General features: G+C 39.7%; 1 protein-coding gene across 1 annotated transcript in view; it reads right to left on the bottom strand.

The window, feature by feature from the left end:
- Window positions 1–20,000, bottom strand: part of LOC106871015 (transient receptor potential cation channel subfamily A member 1 homolog) — a 66,634-nt gene that overhangs the window by 30,647 nt on the left and 15,987 nt on the right. The window contains exons 4-13 of the mRNA XM_089347645.1: window positions 16,369–16,539; window positions 15,771–15,989; window positions 10,898–10,991; window positions 10,396–10,591; window positions 6,901–7,084; window positions 5,236–5,343; window positions 4,799–4,887; window positions 3,911–4,057; window positions 696–807; window positions 466–602 (exon numbers count right to left, since the gene is read on the bottom strand). Coding sequence (XP_089203771.1) covers window positions 466–602; window positions 696–807; window positions 3,911–4,057; window positions 4,799–4,887; window positions 5,236–5,343; window positions 6,901–7,084; window positions 10,396–10,591; window positions 10,898–10,991; window positions 15,771–15,989; window positions 16,369–16,539 — 1,457 coding nt within the window. The remainder of the gene's footprint in view (window positions 1–465; window positions 603–695; window positions 808–3,910; window positions 4,058–4,798; window positions 4,888–5,235; window positions 5,344–6,900; window positions 7,085–10,395; window positions 10,592–10,897; window positions 10,992–15,770; window positions 15,990–16,368; window positions 16,540–20,000) is intronic.

The following is a 20,000-nucleotide window of genomic DNA, read 5'->3' as shown; positions in this document are numbered from 1 at the left end:
TCTCTCTCTCTCTCTCTCTCTCTCTCTCTCTCTCTCTTTCTGTCTCTCTCTTTCTCTCTTTCTCTCTCTGTGAAAGTATCTGTCACTACAGTATCGAAATGTGATTGTTTCAGTTAGTGGAATAGTTTCATTTTTAAAGTGAAAGTATTTGACATGAGTGTTTTTGTTTCACTTTTGACACGTAATACTTAAATAGTGGAGGAGATATTATGTTGCCGTGTGCTCGAACTCTGCAAGAAATTAATATTTTTTTTTTGACTAAAACACAACTGGAACCCTAAGTAAGGCATGTGTAAAATTTGAATGAAATTGGTTGCGTAGTTCTCGAGTTTTAGGGATTCACACAGACAGACAGACAGACAGACAGACACACATTCTCATTTTTATATATATAGATGCTAAGAGGTTAAACAAAGCCAATACTTCTTGAAGTAGCAATATTTTTTCATACTGAAAATCACTTACTTGTTATTATTATCAATTGCCAAATCAAGACAATTATTTCCATCTGAATCCCTTTGACTTACACTAGCATTTCTCTGCAGTAAGAGCCGTACCATTCGTAGATGTCCATTACGGCAAGCAAGATGGAGGGGAGTTGTCTACAAATAAAGAAATATACAGTTGGTGAGAGACACTAGTCTTAGCACATCACATATAGAGAATAAACTGATTTAACCATCTACTATACAAACCTTAGATTTATCTGCAGGGTCCACTAAACTATCAGAATCTAAAAGAATCATTGCCATATGAGTCCATCCATTAGCAGCTGCACAATCCAACGGTGTCCACATATTGTTGTTACTGGAAAATATTTGAAAAGATGGAAAGCAAATAATAATAAATATTTTTTTTAAATGATAATTGAAGATTGGGTTTTTTTTTTATGGCTGTGTGGTAAGTAGCTTGCCATTGTGTTCTTGAGCAAGACACTTTATTTCACATTGCTCCAGTCCACTCAGCTGTAAAATGAGTTGTGATGTCACAGGTGCCAAGCTGTATCGGTCTTTGCCTTTCCCTTGGATAACACTGGTGGCATGGAGAGGGAAGGCCGGTATGCATGGGCGACTGCTGGTCTTCCATAAACAACAACCTTACCCGGACTTGTGCCTGGAAGGATTACTTTCTAGGTATAATCCCATGGTCAGTCATGACCGAAGGGGGTCTCAGCATACACATATATACAATGGGCTTCTCTCAGTTTCCATCTACCAAATGCACTCACAAGGCTTTGGTCAGTCCAAGGCTATAGTAGAAGACACCTGTCCAAGGCATCATACAGGAGGACTGAACCCAGGACTATGTGGTTAGGAAGCAAGCTTTTTACCACACAGCCATGCCTGGAATTTTTTTTTTTTTACTTCATTCTGAAATTAAAACATCTGTTAAACATTAAGAAAAATATATAAATAAATGTTATTTATCATCATTACATAATTGTCACACACTACAATATAATTGTCATGTTGTGGTAGAATTATGATTATACAGTCTCTTTTCTTTGCACCCTTTTAAAGCCTAGCAAGGCTCATGGGCCCGGTTTCCCAGTTTCAATGGTGTATGTGTTCCCCAGCTGGGTGGGACGCCAGTCCATCATAACGTTACTCATTTTTGCCAGCTGAGTGGAATGGAGCAACATGAAATGAAGTGTTTTGCTCAAGAACACAACACACAGTCCAGTCCAGGAATCGAAACCACAATCTTACAATCATGATGCTGACACCCTAACCACTAAGCCACGCACCTCCACATGATGATACAGTACTATCTGTTAATTATCTCTACACAGCAACCATAACCAAAACAATTGAACTAAATTATGTGCTTGTAGTTACTCCTTCTGCTGCTGTTGTTATTGCAACTGTTTGCTTTTAACCAGTTTCTCATGGTATTGTATGATTGTATGATAGTATGATGCAAAGCTTCATAATAGGAAATTCTATAAAATTCCAAATCAAACTAGTTACATGTAGGACCATGACAAATGAGGGATTATCAATGTGATGTTTGCACCTAAGAGAAGCAAAAGCTAAGCTTCATTCAATTGTATCTCAGGTGTGATAACAGTATAGGTATGGTAACAGGATAGCTTAGAAGTTTGCTTCACAACAAAGTGACCTTGGTGCTGCACTGTGTGTGAGTGTCTCTACAATAGCTCCAGGTTGACCAAAGCCTTGTGAATGAGTCTGGTAGATGGAAACAGAAAAGAAGCTCGTCATATATGTGTGCGTGTACATGTGCATGTGTGTGTGTGTGTGTGCATGTTTATGTGGATGTGTGTGTGTGCATGAGTGTATGTGTGCTACTGTCTTCTTGCCTTGACATCATGTGATAGTTGTAAACAAGTGTCACCAACATACAAACAGTATCATATCTGGTCATGAGTAAATATAACCTTACTTGGAAACAGGTGAGGGTTGATGACAGGAAGAGCATTCTGCTGTAGAAAATCTACCTCAACAAATTTCTTCTGACCCATACCAGCATAGAAAGATGGACATTAAAATGACAATGATAATGAGACTGAAAGATGTCTGTTGTGTGTGTTTGTGTGTGTGTGTATGTGTGTGTATGTGTGTGTGTGTGTATGTGTGTGTGTGTGTGTGTCATCACCATCATCATTTAACGTCCACTTTCCATGCTGGCATGGGTTGGATGGTTTAATAGGAGCTGGTTAGGCAGAAGACTGCACCTGGCTTCAGTGTTTGTTTTGGCATGGCTTTTACAGTTGGATGCCCTTCCTAACACCAACCACCCTGCAGAAGGTATACCCTCACCATTTTTCTCTCTCTCTCTCTCTTTTTCCAGCAGAGGAAGTCAGGTATTCATCTCTTCAGCATGACACCTGTTCCTATCCCTCTTTAATACTTTTACATCCTTCAATAGCATACCCCACTTAGTTGGGAGATCTTGAGTATTTGGTTGCCTCACTAGTGCCACAAAGAAAAGCCCTCCATACATTATATAAAATGGCTGGCATAAGTAAGAGCATCCAGTAATAGAAACTATGCCAAAGTGGATATTAAAGTATAGGGCAGCCATCTGACTTGTTGGTTCCTGTCACACCATCCAACCCATGCAAGCAGTGAAAGAGGGACATTAAATGATGCTGATAGATCATGATGATACATACAGACAAACATACATGTGTGTGTGTGTGTGTGTGTGTGTGTGTGTGTATTAACCCATTAGTGCCCATGGTCCTTTTTTTAGGGCCACAAAGCTAATCCATCATATTTCTGCAACACCTGTATTTTTCTGAGATATTTTAGTTAGTCATCAAGACTGAAGTGTTTTTCAAATATTGCAATAAAAATTTTTTTATATATTTAGTATCAGATAAAGTTGTATAAAAAAAATTTTTGCTAATAAATTAAATAAAATAATTTAGGCACTAATGCGTTAGGTTACTGCTGTTTCTGTATTGAAAGGTCATGTGTGATGCTATTTTATATACACTATTACTATAATTATTTGCTGTATAAAGGCGTATAAATGACAAAAAAGAAGGACAATGATAGATCTCATGTCAAATATAGTAATGTGTGTCTGGTGATCTAATTAATTAGCTAATAAACAAAATTTAGCACCCACTACACTCTCGGAGTGGTTGGCGTTAGGAAGGGCATCCAGCTGTAGAAACTCTGCCAAATCAGATTGGAGCCTGGTGTAGCCATCTGGTTTCACTAGTCCTCAGTCAAATCGTCCAACCCATGCTAGCATGGAAAGCGGACGTTAAACGATGATGATGATGAGGAGGAGGAGGGATTAAAGGGAGAGTGAGAGATGGTGGGAACAGGTGTACATAAGAGAAAGAGATAAATTAATAAAATGGCAACAAACAAATGCAAAGCTGAACATTCAGAGTATGTTAAAGATGTCAAGATAAATCAGAGATTTTACTTACACTGCACCGACATCAGCTCCAAAGTTTATAAGAATTTCTCCAACTTTGTCATGTCCGTGAAGGGCAGCAATATGCAAAGGTGTATTGGAATCTTCATCTTCTGATTTCACTACAGATTTATCAGCTTTAACAAGTGCACGAACAACGCTATCAGATAAAAATAGAAAATATAGGTAACAGAAGTTAATTAAGTGCTTATTTCAAGTCATTTAGCAAGGTCCTCTCTAACTAAGCCAAGAGAGATAACATAACTGAGATTTTTCTCCAAGATTGTAACAGAAGCTAAATTACAAAGCATTTAATCTTTTGCCTATCCAAAGCATTTTAATAAGTTTGTCTTAAACATCTTAAACATCCATGCTTGTTTTCAGACTTTTACTAGGTCCTTTTTATTTATGAGTAATATAAAGCTTTTTCTCATTAGTCTCAAGTTACTCTGGTGATTGAAAAGTGTTAATTGAGAACATGTATCAAAATACACATTCCCAATTTTTTTCAACCACCAGAATACATATTTCCCTGCCATCTGTGTATGATGCATGGAAACCAAGAAAATGTGTTCTGTGTATCAGCAAAGGACAGGCAAAGAGTTAACAAACATTAAGAGATTGCAAATTTTAAGGATTGACAAATGCAAAATATTGTGTTCTTCCATCTAGAAAGATGTTTTATGAATATTTCCTGAAGATAAATGGAAATAACTGTAAAAAAATGCTGCCTCATGACAGTTAGTCAAGAAAAGACCTCTTAAAATGTTTGAATTCAGAGTTGTTTTGTGCCAGGATCTGAATGAAAGCCATTCTTGAGAATTCACATAACTATTGTGAATATTAAATGGTATAAATTATTCAAAAGTGAAATATTTAAAAGAAAAAGAAGCAAGCTTACTTAGTTCGTCCAAATTTTGAAGCTAAATGTATTGGTGTTTCTTCGTCGTCATTCGTGGCCATAATATCAGCTCCATGACTTAAAAGAATCTAAAATAAATTAAATCAATTTTTTAATTTGTTTTACAAGAATTTGGACATGAAACCATGTGTTGAAACCAATATTATAGTTTTGAAAACCATATTATTGAAACTTATATGCATGTTTATTTGTTATTATTTGTCTACATTTGTTTTAACACAAAGATGGCACTGGCACAGGTCAAAATTAATGATGTTATGGCACAGGTCAAAATTAATGATGTTATAGCACAGGTCAAAATTAATGATGTTATGGTCATTAATGAAATATTGAAATCAGATCATAATTTGTTACTCTTTCAATAAGTAACAATGCCACTATATATAGATTACACAATATTAATTAGTAAATATTACCATCACAATTTCTGTGAATCCTTCCTTTGCTGCCACATGTAAAGGTCGATTACCATATTGGTCATTTGCATGAACTTGATCTTTCATTCCAGGATATTCCAAAAGTTTCTAGAAAAGAATAGCAAATATTCATTAGATATCAGATAAAATACATAATGATAAAAGTATTAATTCTTCATCTTCATTATCATCATATTTTCATCCAATTTTTCCAGATGGAATTGGCTGAAAAGAAAAATTTTCAATTTCATTCCATTCACCAATACCCCTCCTTCTCAGACAAGGGAAGGCTGTGGACTAATATTCACAATAGACAGAGATGATGGGCATATCCATTCCCCATATGGCTACTGCTGTTTGAATAAATTCCACAAACCATCAATTCTTAGACATTAAACAGGTGCACACAGCCACTCTACATACATTTCAGACAGACTTGGCTAATGGGCTTCCATACACATAAAGCTTGTCATGGAATGGCAATGCCCCATCAGTAGCACTGCCAGGTTAGGGATCTGTGGAAGTTAACCATAGGATTTTTGTTTGAAAGTCCTTTAAAACACACCAACCAGATGGTTCATGGGTGTCCAAATTTTCTCTGAGAACATCGTTGATTTTCCCCACCAATTATCCTTAATAAAATGCTCAAATGGAAGTCCCACCACCAACATTGACTGACTGATGGAAGGCTGTGAATACTTGACAGTATTCTTAAAGCCAAGTACCCAATTTTTGATTTTGCTTGAGCCAGGAATGTCAAAGAGATGAGCTGGGGGGAAAATATACTTCACAATGGGTAACTATACCTTTTTACCTATATCTCTAAGGAAGCTGCAACCTCTGCATATGTCTGTGCACCATCAACTATGACATCCTTATTCCTTTATGTTGAGGGTTTTAACAGCAGACAAACTCCTTAGTCAAAGGAATATATCTCTTTCACAAGAAACAAAGAGTAGACATTCTAAATTGGTTGGGTGAGAACTAGGACAGGACATAATAGTCTGGTAGTAATACATGATGGAAGCAATGTATATATTCATTATCTCTGAGTGAACTTACAGGAATAGTTTCCTTGGTAAGACTGGCAACCTGGCTTATAGCTTCATCCTGAACGTCCAGACTAAACCAGACTCTAATTTAACTGACTTATCTAACTTAATTGACCTATTGAAACAACACCCTACAATGCTGGTCTTTAGCATGGACTTGCCTCTTCAGGTGCCAAGCTGCTGCATGCCTACCAATTTGTTCAAATTAATCTTTGCTTTTGTCACTGCCTTGTATTTCTTTACAAGTATGTTGACCAAATCCATTTCTGTAGTATCCAACACCATAGCATTGACACCAATTCCTGACAAGGTCTTCCCACATCTCCCTTCAAATGGAATGCACTAGAACACCTCCTGTTTTTGCAGAAGTGGTTTGAGAGTACCTGGGTGTACTAAATATATACAGTATTTACTTCACACTGGAAAGTTCTATACATTAAATATTTGATGTTTATTATGTATCAGTGTATGCAAGCATAATGTAAACATGTTTAATGCTACTCTGTAATATGACTAATATTTCATATTTATATACTGCAGTGCATTAACAAGATGTTGTTCAAATTAGAAGCATTTTAAGCAAGTCAAGTTTAAAAACTGAAAAAAGATTAACCTTGAGAACTAGTGTTTTGTTTTCTTCTGAGGCCAAGTAAATAGCTGTTTTTTCATATTTATCCACTGCTAAAGGATCCGCAGAAGCATTCATCAATATCTCAATGGTCTCACTGTGGCCACGAAGTGCTGCTAACAGTAGTGGAGTGTAACTGTCACTATCTCTCTTGTTAACACGGGCACCACTAAGAACACAAAGAGAGTAAAGAATTACAGTAAATTAATGGAAAGTGCGATACATGTATAATTTCTATGCTCCAGTGTATTAAAAAAGTATGAAACAGTCATTGTAAATTGTTATTAAAGGGTTTACTTTAATTCCGTATATTCCTAAAATATTTTTTTACTTTGTAGAAACGATAACATGATCAAGAAGTTATAAATGTAAGAAAATATAAGGTATTAGTACATGTAGGCATGAATAAATGAAAGTATCTTTCACAGCTGTTATAATGAATGATTTCTTGTATAAACACAAGGCCTCGGATTTATATGGAAAAAGGTATAAAGAAACGAAATGTTTATAAAATAGAATCAAAACTTTGTCGCAAAATGATAGAAAAGCTGGAATATCAGAAAGTTATCCACCAGATGTTGAAATGTTTTACTAGGCGTAGGAGTGGCTGTGTGGTAAGAACCATGGCACCTTGGGCAAGTGTCTTCTACTATAGCCTCGGGCCAACCAAAGCCTTGTGAGTGGATTTGGTAGACGGAAACTGAAAGAAGCCTGTTGTATATATATATATATATATATATATATATATATATATATATATAATACAAAGAATATATATACATGTATACACACATATATGTACATACTTACATCTACATGTGTATATATATATGCATATCAGGGTACAGGACGTTAGAACAATGAACTACAGACAACGGAACGAACACATAGGAAAACGGAAAGCCACTTGGAATATTCCTTCATCAGCTGCCTCTATTCTAACCTGACGTTTCGAAGATAAGACAGAACGTACTCTAGAATAGGCTCTTCCTGAGTAGTGGATCAACCCACTACACAGAGATATGTATGTATGTATGCGTGTGTGTGTTTGTCTCCCCACAACTTTGCTTGACAACCGATGCTGGTGTGTTTACATCCTCGTAACTTAGTGGTTCGGCAAAAGAGACCAATAGAATAAGTACTAGGCTTCCAAAGAATAAGTTCTGGGGTCGATTTGCTCGACTAAAGGTGGTGCTCCAGCATGGCTACAGTCAAATGACTGAAAACAAGTAAAAGAGTAAAAAGAGTATACTCTCTTGATGTATTTTTTCTTTTCTTTCCTTTCTTTCTTTTTTTGTGTGTGTGCATGATTTGGTCCAAAGGGAGTACCTATGACTCCCATAGATTCATCAAGACAGGTGAGGTCACTGTGATTGATGTTCTTCTTGAACAGCTGCAAATTGCTGTTGCAGGAAAAATATAGACAGGGAGAGAGTTCCATAGGTCCCGGTCATTTGTCATTGCTTCCATGAGGCCCAACACTCGAAAGGTGCTTTTCCCATGCCCCCAGCATGGGTGCCAGTTACATGACACCAGCATCAGCAATGACTGTAATTTCACTTGGCTTGACAGGTTTTCTCAAGCACAGCATATCGCCAAAGGTTTCGGTCACTAGTCATCACGTCCACAAAGCCCAAAGTTTAAAGATCATGCTTCACCACCTCGTCCCATGCCTTCCTGGGTCTACCACTACCACAGGTTCCCTCTACAGTTTGATATCAGCATCACATATGCATCACATGACCATACCAGTGCAGTTGTCTCTCTTGCACACATCTGATGCCTCCCTTCTCTTGAGGTGCTTACATTCTGTCATACATGCACATCCAGCAAAGCATACCAGCTTCATTTCTTTCAAGCCTGTGCATGTCCTCAGCTGTCACAGCCCATGTTTCACTGCCATGTAACACAGCTGTTCACATACAGGCATCATACAATCAGCCTTTTACTCTGAGGGTGAGGCCCTTTGTTGCCAGCAGAGATAGGAGCCTCTATTTTAATTTCATAATTGTATAAATAATTATGTATTAATTATGTATTTCAATTTCATAATTATATAAATAATTATGCTTTATGCTATTGAGATAGCTGTAGGGAATAATTAAAATATGAAGTATATGGGAAATTTATGATTTTTTGCTTTTTGTTCTAAATAATATGTAATAGAATAGGAACAAAGTTTGTGTGTGTGTGTGTGTGTGTGTGTGTGTGTGTGTGTGTGTGTGTGTGTGTGTGTGTGTGTGTGCGCGTGTGTGTGTGTGCGTGTGTGTGTGTGTGCGCGCGTGTGTGTGTGTGTGTGTATGTACTTGGGAACAGGTAAAAGCTGGAAACAGAAAGGGCATCTGGCCATACAAAATCTACCTCAATCAATTCCACTTAACCCATGCGAGCATGGAAAAAATGCTAAAACAATGATGATGATTGATAGAAGTTACAACGTGGCTAAAGGGCCCAGAGTTCATGAAATTGGTACTAATTTGGATTTTTAATGCATTTAGGCTGAGAGTAGATGACTCCTCACAGAACAAGACATCACTTTATTGCAGGGTTAGTCCCAGTTTGTATTGATACTCATTTTCAGCTAAATGTACTAATACAACTTGAAATGAATTGCCTTGTTCAAGGATACAACCTGTTGTCCAATCCATGAACTGAACCTACTGTCTAACAATCAAGAGCTTCAACACCTGAATCTCTAGGCACCTTCACAGATAATGGCATGGGAAACAGAATCTGCATCTTCATTACAGCTTTGAACACATTGGACATATTAACTTTTGATATCAACCCACCCAAGATTACTGTTGCGTGTATGATACTCTTACTCTTTACTCTTTACTCGTTTCACTCATTTGACTGTGGCCATGCTGGAGCACCACATTTAGTCGAGCAAATCGACCCCAGGACTTATTCTTTGTAAGCCTAGTACTTATTCTATCGGTCTCTTTTGCCGAACCGCTAAGTTACGGGGACGTAAACACACCAGCATCGGTTGTCAAGCGATGTTGGGGAGACAAACACAGACACACAAACATATACACACACATACATATATATACATATATACAACGGGCTTCTTTCAGTTTCTGTCTATCAAATCCACTCACAAGGCTTTGGTCGACCCGAGGCTATAGTAGAAGGTGTCACGCAGTGGGAATGAACTCAGAACCATGTGGTTGGTAAGCAAGCTACTTACCACACAGCCACTCCTGCGCCACATTGGACATATTAACTTTTGATATCAACCCACCCAAGATTACTGTTGCTAGTATGATATGAACTTCTTGTTTTAAAGTGATCTAAATTATAACCTTCAATTAAAACTTCATGTTAATAAATGTTCCAAACGCTAGTCTAATAATGACTGAGTTATTTTATAAAATACTTCCTTTTAAAAAAAAAAGTAACTGAAACAAATTCTAACAGAAATATTATAACAAAACGGTTAACACCAAATATAAGACTAATCTGTAGTCTCACCATTTTATGAGGTAGTCAACTACATTATAATGATTATATAATGCAGCTTTATGTAGTGGTGTGGATTGCTCCTCATCATAGGCATCAATTCTAGCACTGTTATCAACCAGCAGTTTCACACATTCCATATTTCCAGACATTGCAGCTCGATGGAGAGGCATGGAACGGTCTGATTCAACACCATTTACATCTGCACCTAAAATCAATTAAAAAGAAGAAAATAATGGCAGGATATCCAAAGCAAAGCAGAAAAGATTACTCTTTTACCTTTCAGTCATGGGACACCATTTTCTTAAAGGCTTTAGCAGAACAAATCAACCCCAATACCCATTTATTTTGGGGTTTTTTAAAGCCTGACATTTATTGTTGGTCTCTATTGCCAAACTGTTAAGTTATGAGAACATAAACAAACCAACACCAGAATATTACATAACAAAATTGTCATTTTTTTAGTGGTAAATATAAGTAAGATACATGTTGGTAAAAGAATTTGATTATTTACCTCTCATTAAACATATTTTTGCCACTTCTGCAAATCCTCCATCAACTGCAGCATGAAGACAGGTTTTCCCATCTATATTTTTATCAGCAACCAACTAAAAAGAAAAGGAATTCATTTATCCTTCAAAAAATTTTATAAATTAAAAAAAAAGAAAAATTAAAAAATTAAAATACTGAAATATCATCAGCATCATCATCATTTCATGTCTGCTTTCCAATCTGGCTTGGTTTGGTTTGACATAGAACTGGCCAGCTGGGAGCTGTCCAGGCTCCAATTGCCTGTTGTGGCATGGTTTCTAGGGCTGGATGCCCTTCCTAATGCCAACCACTTAACAGAGTGTGCTCTTTCCTTTTTGCATGGTTGCGTTTACACAGCACCAGCATGGGTGCTTTTTATGTGGCACCAGCGCCTAAGAGAACAAGCCTGTATGTGTGGAAAACACCGGTTTCACTTAGCTTGATGCATCTTATCAAGTACAGCAAATCGCCATATCTCCCAATCCCCCATCATTTCTTCAGTGAGGCCCAACATCTAAATATCCTTTCTCACCACTTCATCCCATTCCTTCCAGAGTCTACCCCTTCCACAGGTACCCTCCACAATTAAAACTCAGCACTTCTTTATGCAGCATGATGGCACCTGAAAAAATGCTAAAACAATGATGATGATTGATAGAAATTACAACGTGGCTAAAGGGCCCAGAGTTTCATGCATAACATTTACATAAGCCATTATATATATATATATATACATACATACATATACACATGAATAAGCATGAATATATATGCATGAATAAGGTGGACATATTCAGCTACGTCTTCTATGAATACGGTGGACAAAATAGTACTCAAATAGTGAAGTTTTATATCGTTGAATTGGATATATAACATAACAAAGCAGGGGGAAGAAAGGATATACACAACACACTACTACTACTACTACTATTCCACAAGACCCAATATTCTATATCAAAGGCTCACAGTGAACTGCTACCAACATGAACTGCCGATTGCACACGGTTCTTTGTTTTATAACAATGAGTCAGTTCACCTTTTAGTCACTTGAGGGGTGGTCAAAATCCTTTCACAACTCAAAAGTAGAGCAATGTGCTGTTTTATTAAAGCTGCAAAAACATCACAAAAAAACTATTACTCAGAGATTCACATTTCCGTTCATTGGACAGTTGTGATCACAACTGTCTGATGAACGGAAACATGAAGTAACAGGTTTTTGTGAATATATATAAAGATATATATATATATATGAAAGAGGGCGGCTTATAAATGCCAAAACCTACCCTGGCGAAGAATGTACCCCACAACATAGATTAGTAGTTAGCGACTTTGGGATCAAGGCAAAATGGGTGCCCAGAATTAGACAGGCTTGGAGAAGAAGGGTGTGGAAGCTTAAAGACCCTGCAAACGGACAGAGACTTAGAGACAAGTTACTTGAAGCATTTAACGAAATAGAAGGGGATATAGCATCATACAACGTGGAAGACAATTGGAGATTTCTGCGGGACAACCTGTTGAAAGCCACCGACCAGATTTGTGGGTGGTGTAAGGTCCCCTCCCAACCCAGAGTAACGTGGTGGTGGAACAAGGAGGTAGACAGGGCTATTAGACAAAAGAAACAAGCTTGGAAGGACTGGAAGAACGGTGGTAGCAGGGAATTGTACCAATGTGCCAGAAGGGAGGCTAGGCGACAGGTTTATTTAGCCAGAGGGGAAGCAGATAAGGAAAGATTTGCCAATGTTCTGCGCCGTGAGGACCAAAGACTCGAGGTATTTCGGGTTGCAAGACAGTGTAGGAGAGAGAATAGTGATGTTGTAGGAGAGAAATGTGTTCGCATGGATGATGGTACGCTTGCATTAAATGAGGATGCAAAGAAAGAGGTCTGGAGATGCCACTACGATAGATTGCTTAATAAAGAGAATGAATGGGAGAAAGAGAGCCTGCCTTATGTCGACCCAATAGAGGGACCAGCTATCCGAGTTGATAGTACCAGGGTAGATAAAGCAATTAAGAGTATGAAGACCGGGAAAGCCCCCGGCCCATCAGGAATCACTGCAGAGATGCTCAAAATATCTGGCAGTGTTGGCTATAGCCTAGTCACCCGTATTACGAACCAGGTGATACACGAAGGAGTCATACCCTATGACTGGTGTAGCAGCATCATAGTCAACTGCTACAAAGGTAAAGGGGACGCTTTAGATACAAATAATTACAGAGGCATCAAGCTGTTAGATCAGGTTATGAAAGTTACAGAGAGGGTCATAGCCCAACTAATTAGGGAGCGAATCAATTTAGATGAGATGCAGTTTGGGTTCGTGCCAGGTAAAAGCACTACTGATGCCTTATTTCTAGTGAGACAGTTGCAAGAGAAATACCTAGCCAAGGATAAACCTCTGTACCTGGCTTTCGTTGACATGGAGAAAGCCTTTGACAGGGTCCCCCGATCCCTTATCTGGTGGTCAATGAGGAAACTTGGGATAGAAGAATGGCTAGTGAGAGCTGTGCGAGCCATGTACAGAGATGCGGCCAGTAAGGTGAGGGTTGGAAATGAGTACAGCAATGAATTCCGGGTAGAGGTAGGGGTCCACCAAGGTTCCGTCCTCAGCCCCCTATTATTTACCATAGTCCTCCAGGCAATCACAGAGGAGTTCAAGACAGGTTGCCCCTGGGAGCTCCTCTATGCTGATGACCTTGCCCTAATTGCGGAGTCACTATCAGAACTAGAGGAGAAGTTTCAGGTGTGGAAGCAAGGTCTAGAATTGAAGGGCCTTAGAGTCAACCTAGCTAAAACCAAAATCCTAATAAGTAGGAAGGTAGATAAAACACAAACCCCTTCAAGTAGATGGCCCTGCTCAGTATGTAGAAAAGGAGTAGGTAGTAACTCTATAAGATGTACCCGGTGCAAGCTATGGACACATAAGAGGTGCAGCAACATCAAAGGCAGGTTAACTAGCAAGTTAGTTTTTGTTTGTGGCAGATGTTCAGGTGCAATAAAGACTGCAAACAAACAGGAAACAACTTCTATCTCATTCCAGGGTGAAAAACTAGAGGTAGTCGATAGCTTCCGCTATCTGGGCGACCAAGTTAGTAGTGGGGGTGGGTGCGCTGAAAGTGTAGCTGCTAGAATAAGAATAGCCTGGGCAAAGTTTAGAGAGCTCTTACCCCTGCTGGCGACAAAGGGACTCTCACTCAGAGTAAAAGGCAGACTGTATGACGCATGCGTACGAACAACCATGCTACATGGCAGTGAAACATGGGCTGTAACTGCTGAGGACATACGTAAGCTCGCAAGGAATGAAGCCAGTATGCTCCGTTGGATGTGTAATGTCAATGTGAATACCCGTCAGAGTGTAAGTATCTTGAGAGAAAAGCTGAACATTAGAAGCATCAGTTGTGGCGTGCAAGAGAGACGATTGCGCTGGTATGGACATGTGGTGAGAATGGAGGAGGATAGCTGCGTGAAAAAGTGCCACACCCTAACAGTTGAGGGAACCCGTGGAAGAGGTAGGCCCAGGAAGACCTGGGCTGAGGTGGTGAGGCAAGACCTTCGTACATTGGGCCTCACCGAGGCGATGACTACGGACCGAGACCTTTGGAAATGGGCTGTGCGTGAGAAGACCCGGCAAGCCAAGTAAGATCGTTGCCAGTGCCCCTGGACTGGTTCTTGTGCGGGTGGCACATGAGATGCACCATTTTGAGCGTGGCCGTTGCCAGTACCGCCTGACTGGCTCCTGTAGGATTTTCGAGCGAGATCGTTGCCAGTGCCCCTGGACTGGCTTGTGCGGGTGGCACATAAAAGACACCATTTCGAGCGTGGCCGTTTTCGTGCGGGTGACACGTAAAAGCACCCACTACACTCTCTGAGTGGTTGGCGTTAGGAAGGGCATCCAGCTGTAGAAACTCTGCCAAATCAGACTGGAGCCTGGTGTTGCCATCCGGTTTCACCAGTCCTCAGTCAAATCGTCCAACCCATGCTAGCATGGAAAGCGGACGTTAAACGATGATGATGATATATATATATATAAATATATATATATATAGATATACATTGAGCGTGATCATTACCAATGTCGCCTTCCTGGCACTTGTGCCAGGGGTACATGAAAAGACATTTGAGCAAGATCGTTGCCAGTGCCACTGGACTGGCTCCTGCGCAGGTGGCACATAAAATACACCATTTCGAGCGTGGCCGTTGCCAGTACTGCCTAACTGGCCTTCGTGCCAGTGGCACGTAAAAGCACCCACTACACTCTTGGAGAAACTCTGCCAGATCAGATTGTAGCCTGGTGTAGCCATCTGGTTCACCAGTCCTCAGTCAAATCGTCCAACCCAAGCGGACGTTAAGCGATGATGATGATGAATAAGGGTGAAAAATTGAATATTAATTTGATTAATATCAATTTAAAACCAGTGGCCTAGCATATTGAAAAATCTGAAGATTCAGAAAAATTATATTATATACATATAAGAGGGATGACCACTAAGTGGACATCCATTATGCTAGATGTATGTAATATATATATATCCTGATGTCCTATGCCGGTGGCACGTAAAAAGCACCATTCAAGTGTGGTCGATGCCAGTGCCACCTGACTGGCCCCCGTGCTGGTGGCACATAAAAAGCACCCACTACACTCTTGGAGTGGTCGGCGTTAGGAAGGGCATCCAGCTGTAGAAATCTTGCCAGATCAGATTGGAGCCTGGTGTAGCCACCTGGCTTGCCAGTCCTCAGTCAAACCGTCCAACCCATGCCAGCATGGAAAGCAGACGTTAAACAATGATGATGATTACTGATGCAGTCTAATATAGATATAGAACAATAACAACCTTAAAATAAAGATAAAAAACAAACTTACCTCATAACAAACAATCCATTCGTCTTCTTTTGTAGCCGCATCAAATAGTAGATTGACAATATCTAAACAACCATGAAAGCAAGCATAAAATAAAGGTGTGCATCTCTCATCGTCAAAGCATCGAATTTTTGCACCAGCATTTATCAAGGCTTCTGCAACGGCCCTTTGGTTGTAACGTGCAGCAGTATGCAAGGCAGTCATTTGGGTTTTGTCGACTTTCTGAGAGAATATAATAAAAGGACAAAAAAGAAATGTAAACTTATTTTCATAATTCAATGAAACTAATAGAAAGAAATAAGAAAATAGGTAGTAATTAGTGCTGGTGGTGATGGTGGGAGCAGCGGAAACGGTGGTGGTGGTGGTGGTTTTGGATGTGGTGGTGGTGGTGGTGGTGGTGGTAGTGGTAGTGGAAGTAGTGGTGCTGGTGGTGGTGGTGATGGTGGTGGTGGTGGTGGTGGTGGTGGTAGTAGTAGAAGTAGTAGTAGTAGTAGCAGTAGTAGTGGTTGTGGTGGTGCTGGTGTTGGTTGTAGCAGTAGTGCTATCATCACAACAGTATCAGTACATATAGACAAAAAAAAAAAAAGGGAAAAAAACTCACATCAATTTCGATATCAGAGAACTGTACAAGTAGAGTGACAGCGACATCGTTTCCTCTCATGGCTGCAAAATGCAAAGGTGTGCTGCCATATGTGTCTTGGGCATTGATATCAGCTCCTCTTTCCACCAAGTAGGGTATAACACCATATTCTGCTACATCATCCATGTCAGGCTGAAAGAAAGAAAGAAAGAAATCATTTAGTAGATGCAGGCATGGCTGTGTGGTTAGGAAGCTTGCCTCCCAGCCACAAGGTTTCACATTCAGTCCCACTGTGTGGTACCTTGGGCAAGTGTCTTTTGCTATAACCTTGGGCTGACCGAAGCCCTGTGACTGAATTTGGTAGGCTGAAGTTACCATAGTGAGTGTACATATGGGTCTAAGTGCTTGTACCTCCTAACAGAAAGAAATCTATTATAGCAATAGGTCCAGGGTCTGTTCATCTATCTCATACACTTACACATATGTTCTGCAACTAAATAGTTGGGTTCACTGACCTCAATATTGTATTTGTCAACAAAATGTTTTATCTATCAATATACATAACTTTCTTTCTCTTTAAGTTTCTATTCATTTCACCAAATCTCTTCTCTTATATCGGAAATCTCTTTGTCACCCTGTCTCTGCACCACCACCAGTACCGGAAGTATCTCCTCTGTATCACAAGGCCATCATAGCCCCACCACCACCACCAGTAATCTCATCCACTTTACTGCATCAAAAGGAGACTGCATTCCCTATTTAGTAACTTAACAAACCACCTACTCCCTTCTCTCTACTCTCATAATGAATTAACTAACAGCTGTTTATTTACTTAATTTAAACACTGACCCATTTATGTTTGCATCACTAATGCTTATATTAACAATGCTTGTATCACACTCACTCCCAAGAGGGGCAGCAATCTGAACGTGATTGAATGATAGTAGATTAAAGTGAGAACAACTGATATGACATGTCTGTTATCAAATGCTCAGATGCTGAATACCATCCTCTCTTCCTATGTTCCCTCCCACATCCCTTTCCAAGTTCTCCGAGTTAGCACTGTCAATGTAGACACATTGAAAGGTAGGTCTGGTGAGAATGTTGAGATGCTTGAACGATGGCATGTTGCATTCACGAAATAAGGTGGAAGGGAGCTTCAGCCAGGTTCCTCACAGGCAAGACATATAGGTATAAAATCTTCTGGGAAGGTAACAGTGATGGTGTAGGTGGTATGGGCATACTTCTTGCAGAGAAATGGTTTGATAAGGTCATAGAAGTAGTCAGGGTGTGCAATAGAGTACTTAAGCTCAGGCTAGTATTGCAGAATACTACAGCAACAATTATCTCTGCCTATGCACCCCCACCCAGGCAGGTCTTCCAAATGAACAAAAGGACTGTTTTTATGATACTCTTCTGCAGGCTACCTCAAAGATGAATGACAACAATCTCATCTTCATCGCTGGTGATTTCAATGGACATGTTGGGCAGCAGCCAGGTATTTTCCATGGTGTACATGGAGGCCATGGAATTGCTTCCTGAAACAAAGAGGGAACAAGGCTACTGGAGTTCTGTGATGCAAATAACTTATTGATCTGCAACACCAACTTAAGGAAGCCAGCCAGTCACCTGTTAACCAATCAATCAGGTGACAATGCTAGCCAGATCAATCACATTCTCACCAGACAGCAAGATGCATAGTTGCTCATAAATGCTAAGACCTTCTCTGATGAAGGATGTCCACCACCCCCAACTCCAGCATAGACTAGTCATGCCAAGAAGCAGATCAAGAAGGATTTGGAATCTTAAGGATCCTTTATATGGTCAGAGATTTAGGGACACCCTAATTGAGAAATTTGACAAGAAGGTGGAGGAACTACAAACCTGTAACATAGAGGGCAACTGGGAATTCATGCAGGACAGCTTGCTGAGTGCCACAGACCAAATCTGCAGCTGATGCAAAGTCCCAACCAGACCTAGGATGACGTGGTGGTGGAATGATGTTGTAGATCATTGGTTCTCAAAGTGAGTGCTACCACCCCCCAGTTGGCATTGAAAGAGTCCATGGTGTCTAAGGGAGTGGTGCAGGGGGGCACGGTGGAGAAAAAGGAGGATCTGGGAGAAAGGCAATGGTGGAAGAAACACCACCAATACTATCCTCTTTCTATATCTAGAAAAGGTGTCAGGAAGAACTCCATAAAGTGTACACAGTGCAAGCTATGAACACATAAGTGGTGCAGTAGTATCACTGGATGACTAACTGGATGATTAGTCTTTACAAGTAGCAGATGTACAGGTACATTAAACACTAGGAATGTACAAAAAATAGACTCCCTCATATGCCAAAGGTGATTCCTAATAGTAGACTAGTTTCCATTACTTAGGTGACCAAGTTAGAAGTTGGGATGGTTGTTCTGAAAGCATAGCTGCTACAATAATAATGGGATGGGCGATGTTCAGACAGAGAGCTGCTACCTCTGTTAGTAATATACACACACACACACACACACACACACACACACACAGAGTATAAAATCAATGTGGGAAGTTGGGTGTAATATGAGCCATACAGGCAAAATTTAGACGTCACTAATTGTGATTGTATGTTCTACAAGCACATATATTGCTAGAGATGAGAGTTAAACTACTTATAGCCATGTGAAAGCACACTTATATATACTAACAGAGTAAATAACTACCTCATGAGCAAAGCAGAGCTAGAAACACTGGAGAGTACAGTTTCATCTTAATCAGAATTGTCAACAGTATGCCTCCATAACCTAAGCCAGCGTGAAAAATGGACATTAAATGATGATGATGGTGGTGATGATGATGATGATGATGATGCATGTAAGTATTTGGAAATGCACAGCATAAATGGCTCTGTTGGTTCTCTTGCTACACCTGTTATGAATGCAATCATAAAACCATTTTCACTGTTCATTTCTAAATAATTTTGTAATTTAATGGATACCCAAGACCTTTCAACCCATACCCAACAAGGCCCGTGATATAAAACACAGAACATGCCTCACAAGGAAACCTTTTTTCCTGAAACTATCACATCTTAGCAAGACCACTAGCTCCACCACCACAATTTGAAATTATCGAGGTTGTTTTGTTGGAGTTCCCACCAGATCTGATCTAGCAAAACATATAAATGGAAACATCCCGTCTTTGATCAGGCTGTCATTTTAACTTCAGATACAAAGGACTATACTGTACAATGTGTCCTCTGTTTTGTAACATGATTATGCAAACATAAGGCTATGTGCTTAATGGTTAAGATGTTAAACTCATGATCATAAAGCCATAGGTTTGATTCCTAGAGTGAGCAGAACATTATGTCCTTCAGGAAAACACTTCATTTCATGCTGCTCTAGTTTATTCGGCTGAAAATGAGTACCAGATGAGTCTCAGTGCAGCTCTCCCTCCTTGTAACTATGATATCCTTGATGTTTAGCTGAGTCAAGGTTGAAAGGTCCGAGTGAGTGTCTATGTCAGCTCACAGCTACAAAGGCACCTAAAACAATTAGTAAAAGCATGCCACAGGCTTACCACATAATTATTATGCTTTCTGAATTAGGCACAAAGTTAATGATTTTGAGGGGAAAGGATTAATTGATATCATCAGCCATCAATCCACTTGACTT

Source organism: Octopus bimaculoides, chromosome 2 (assembly GCF_046866305.1).
Source record: "Octopus bimaculoides isolate indiv1 chromosome 2, ASM4686630v1, whole genome shotgun sequence".
NCBI lineage: Eukaryota > Metazoa > Mollusca > Cephalopoda > Octopoda > Octopodidae > Octopus > Octopus bimaculoides.
This window is presented reverse-complemented; position numbering and strand designations above follow the sequence as displayed.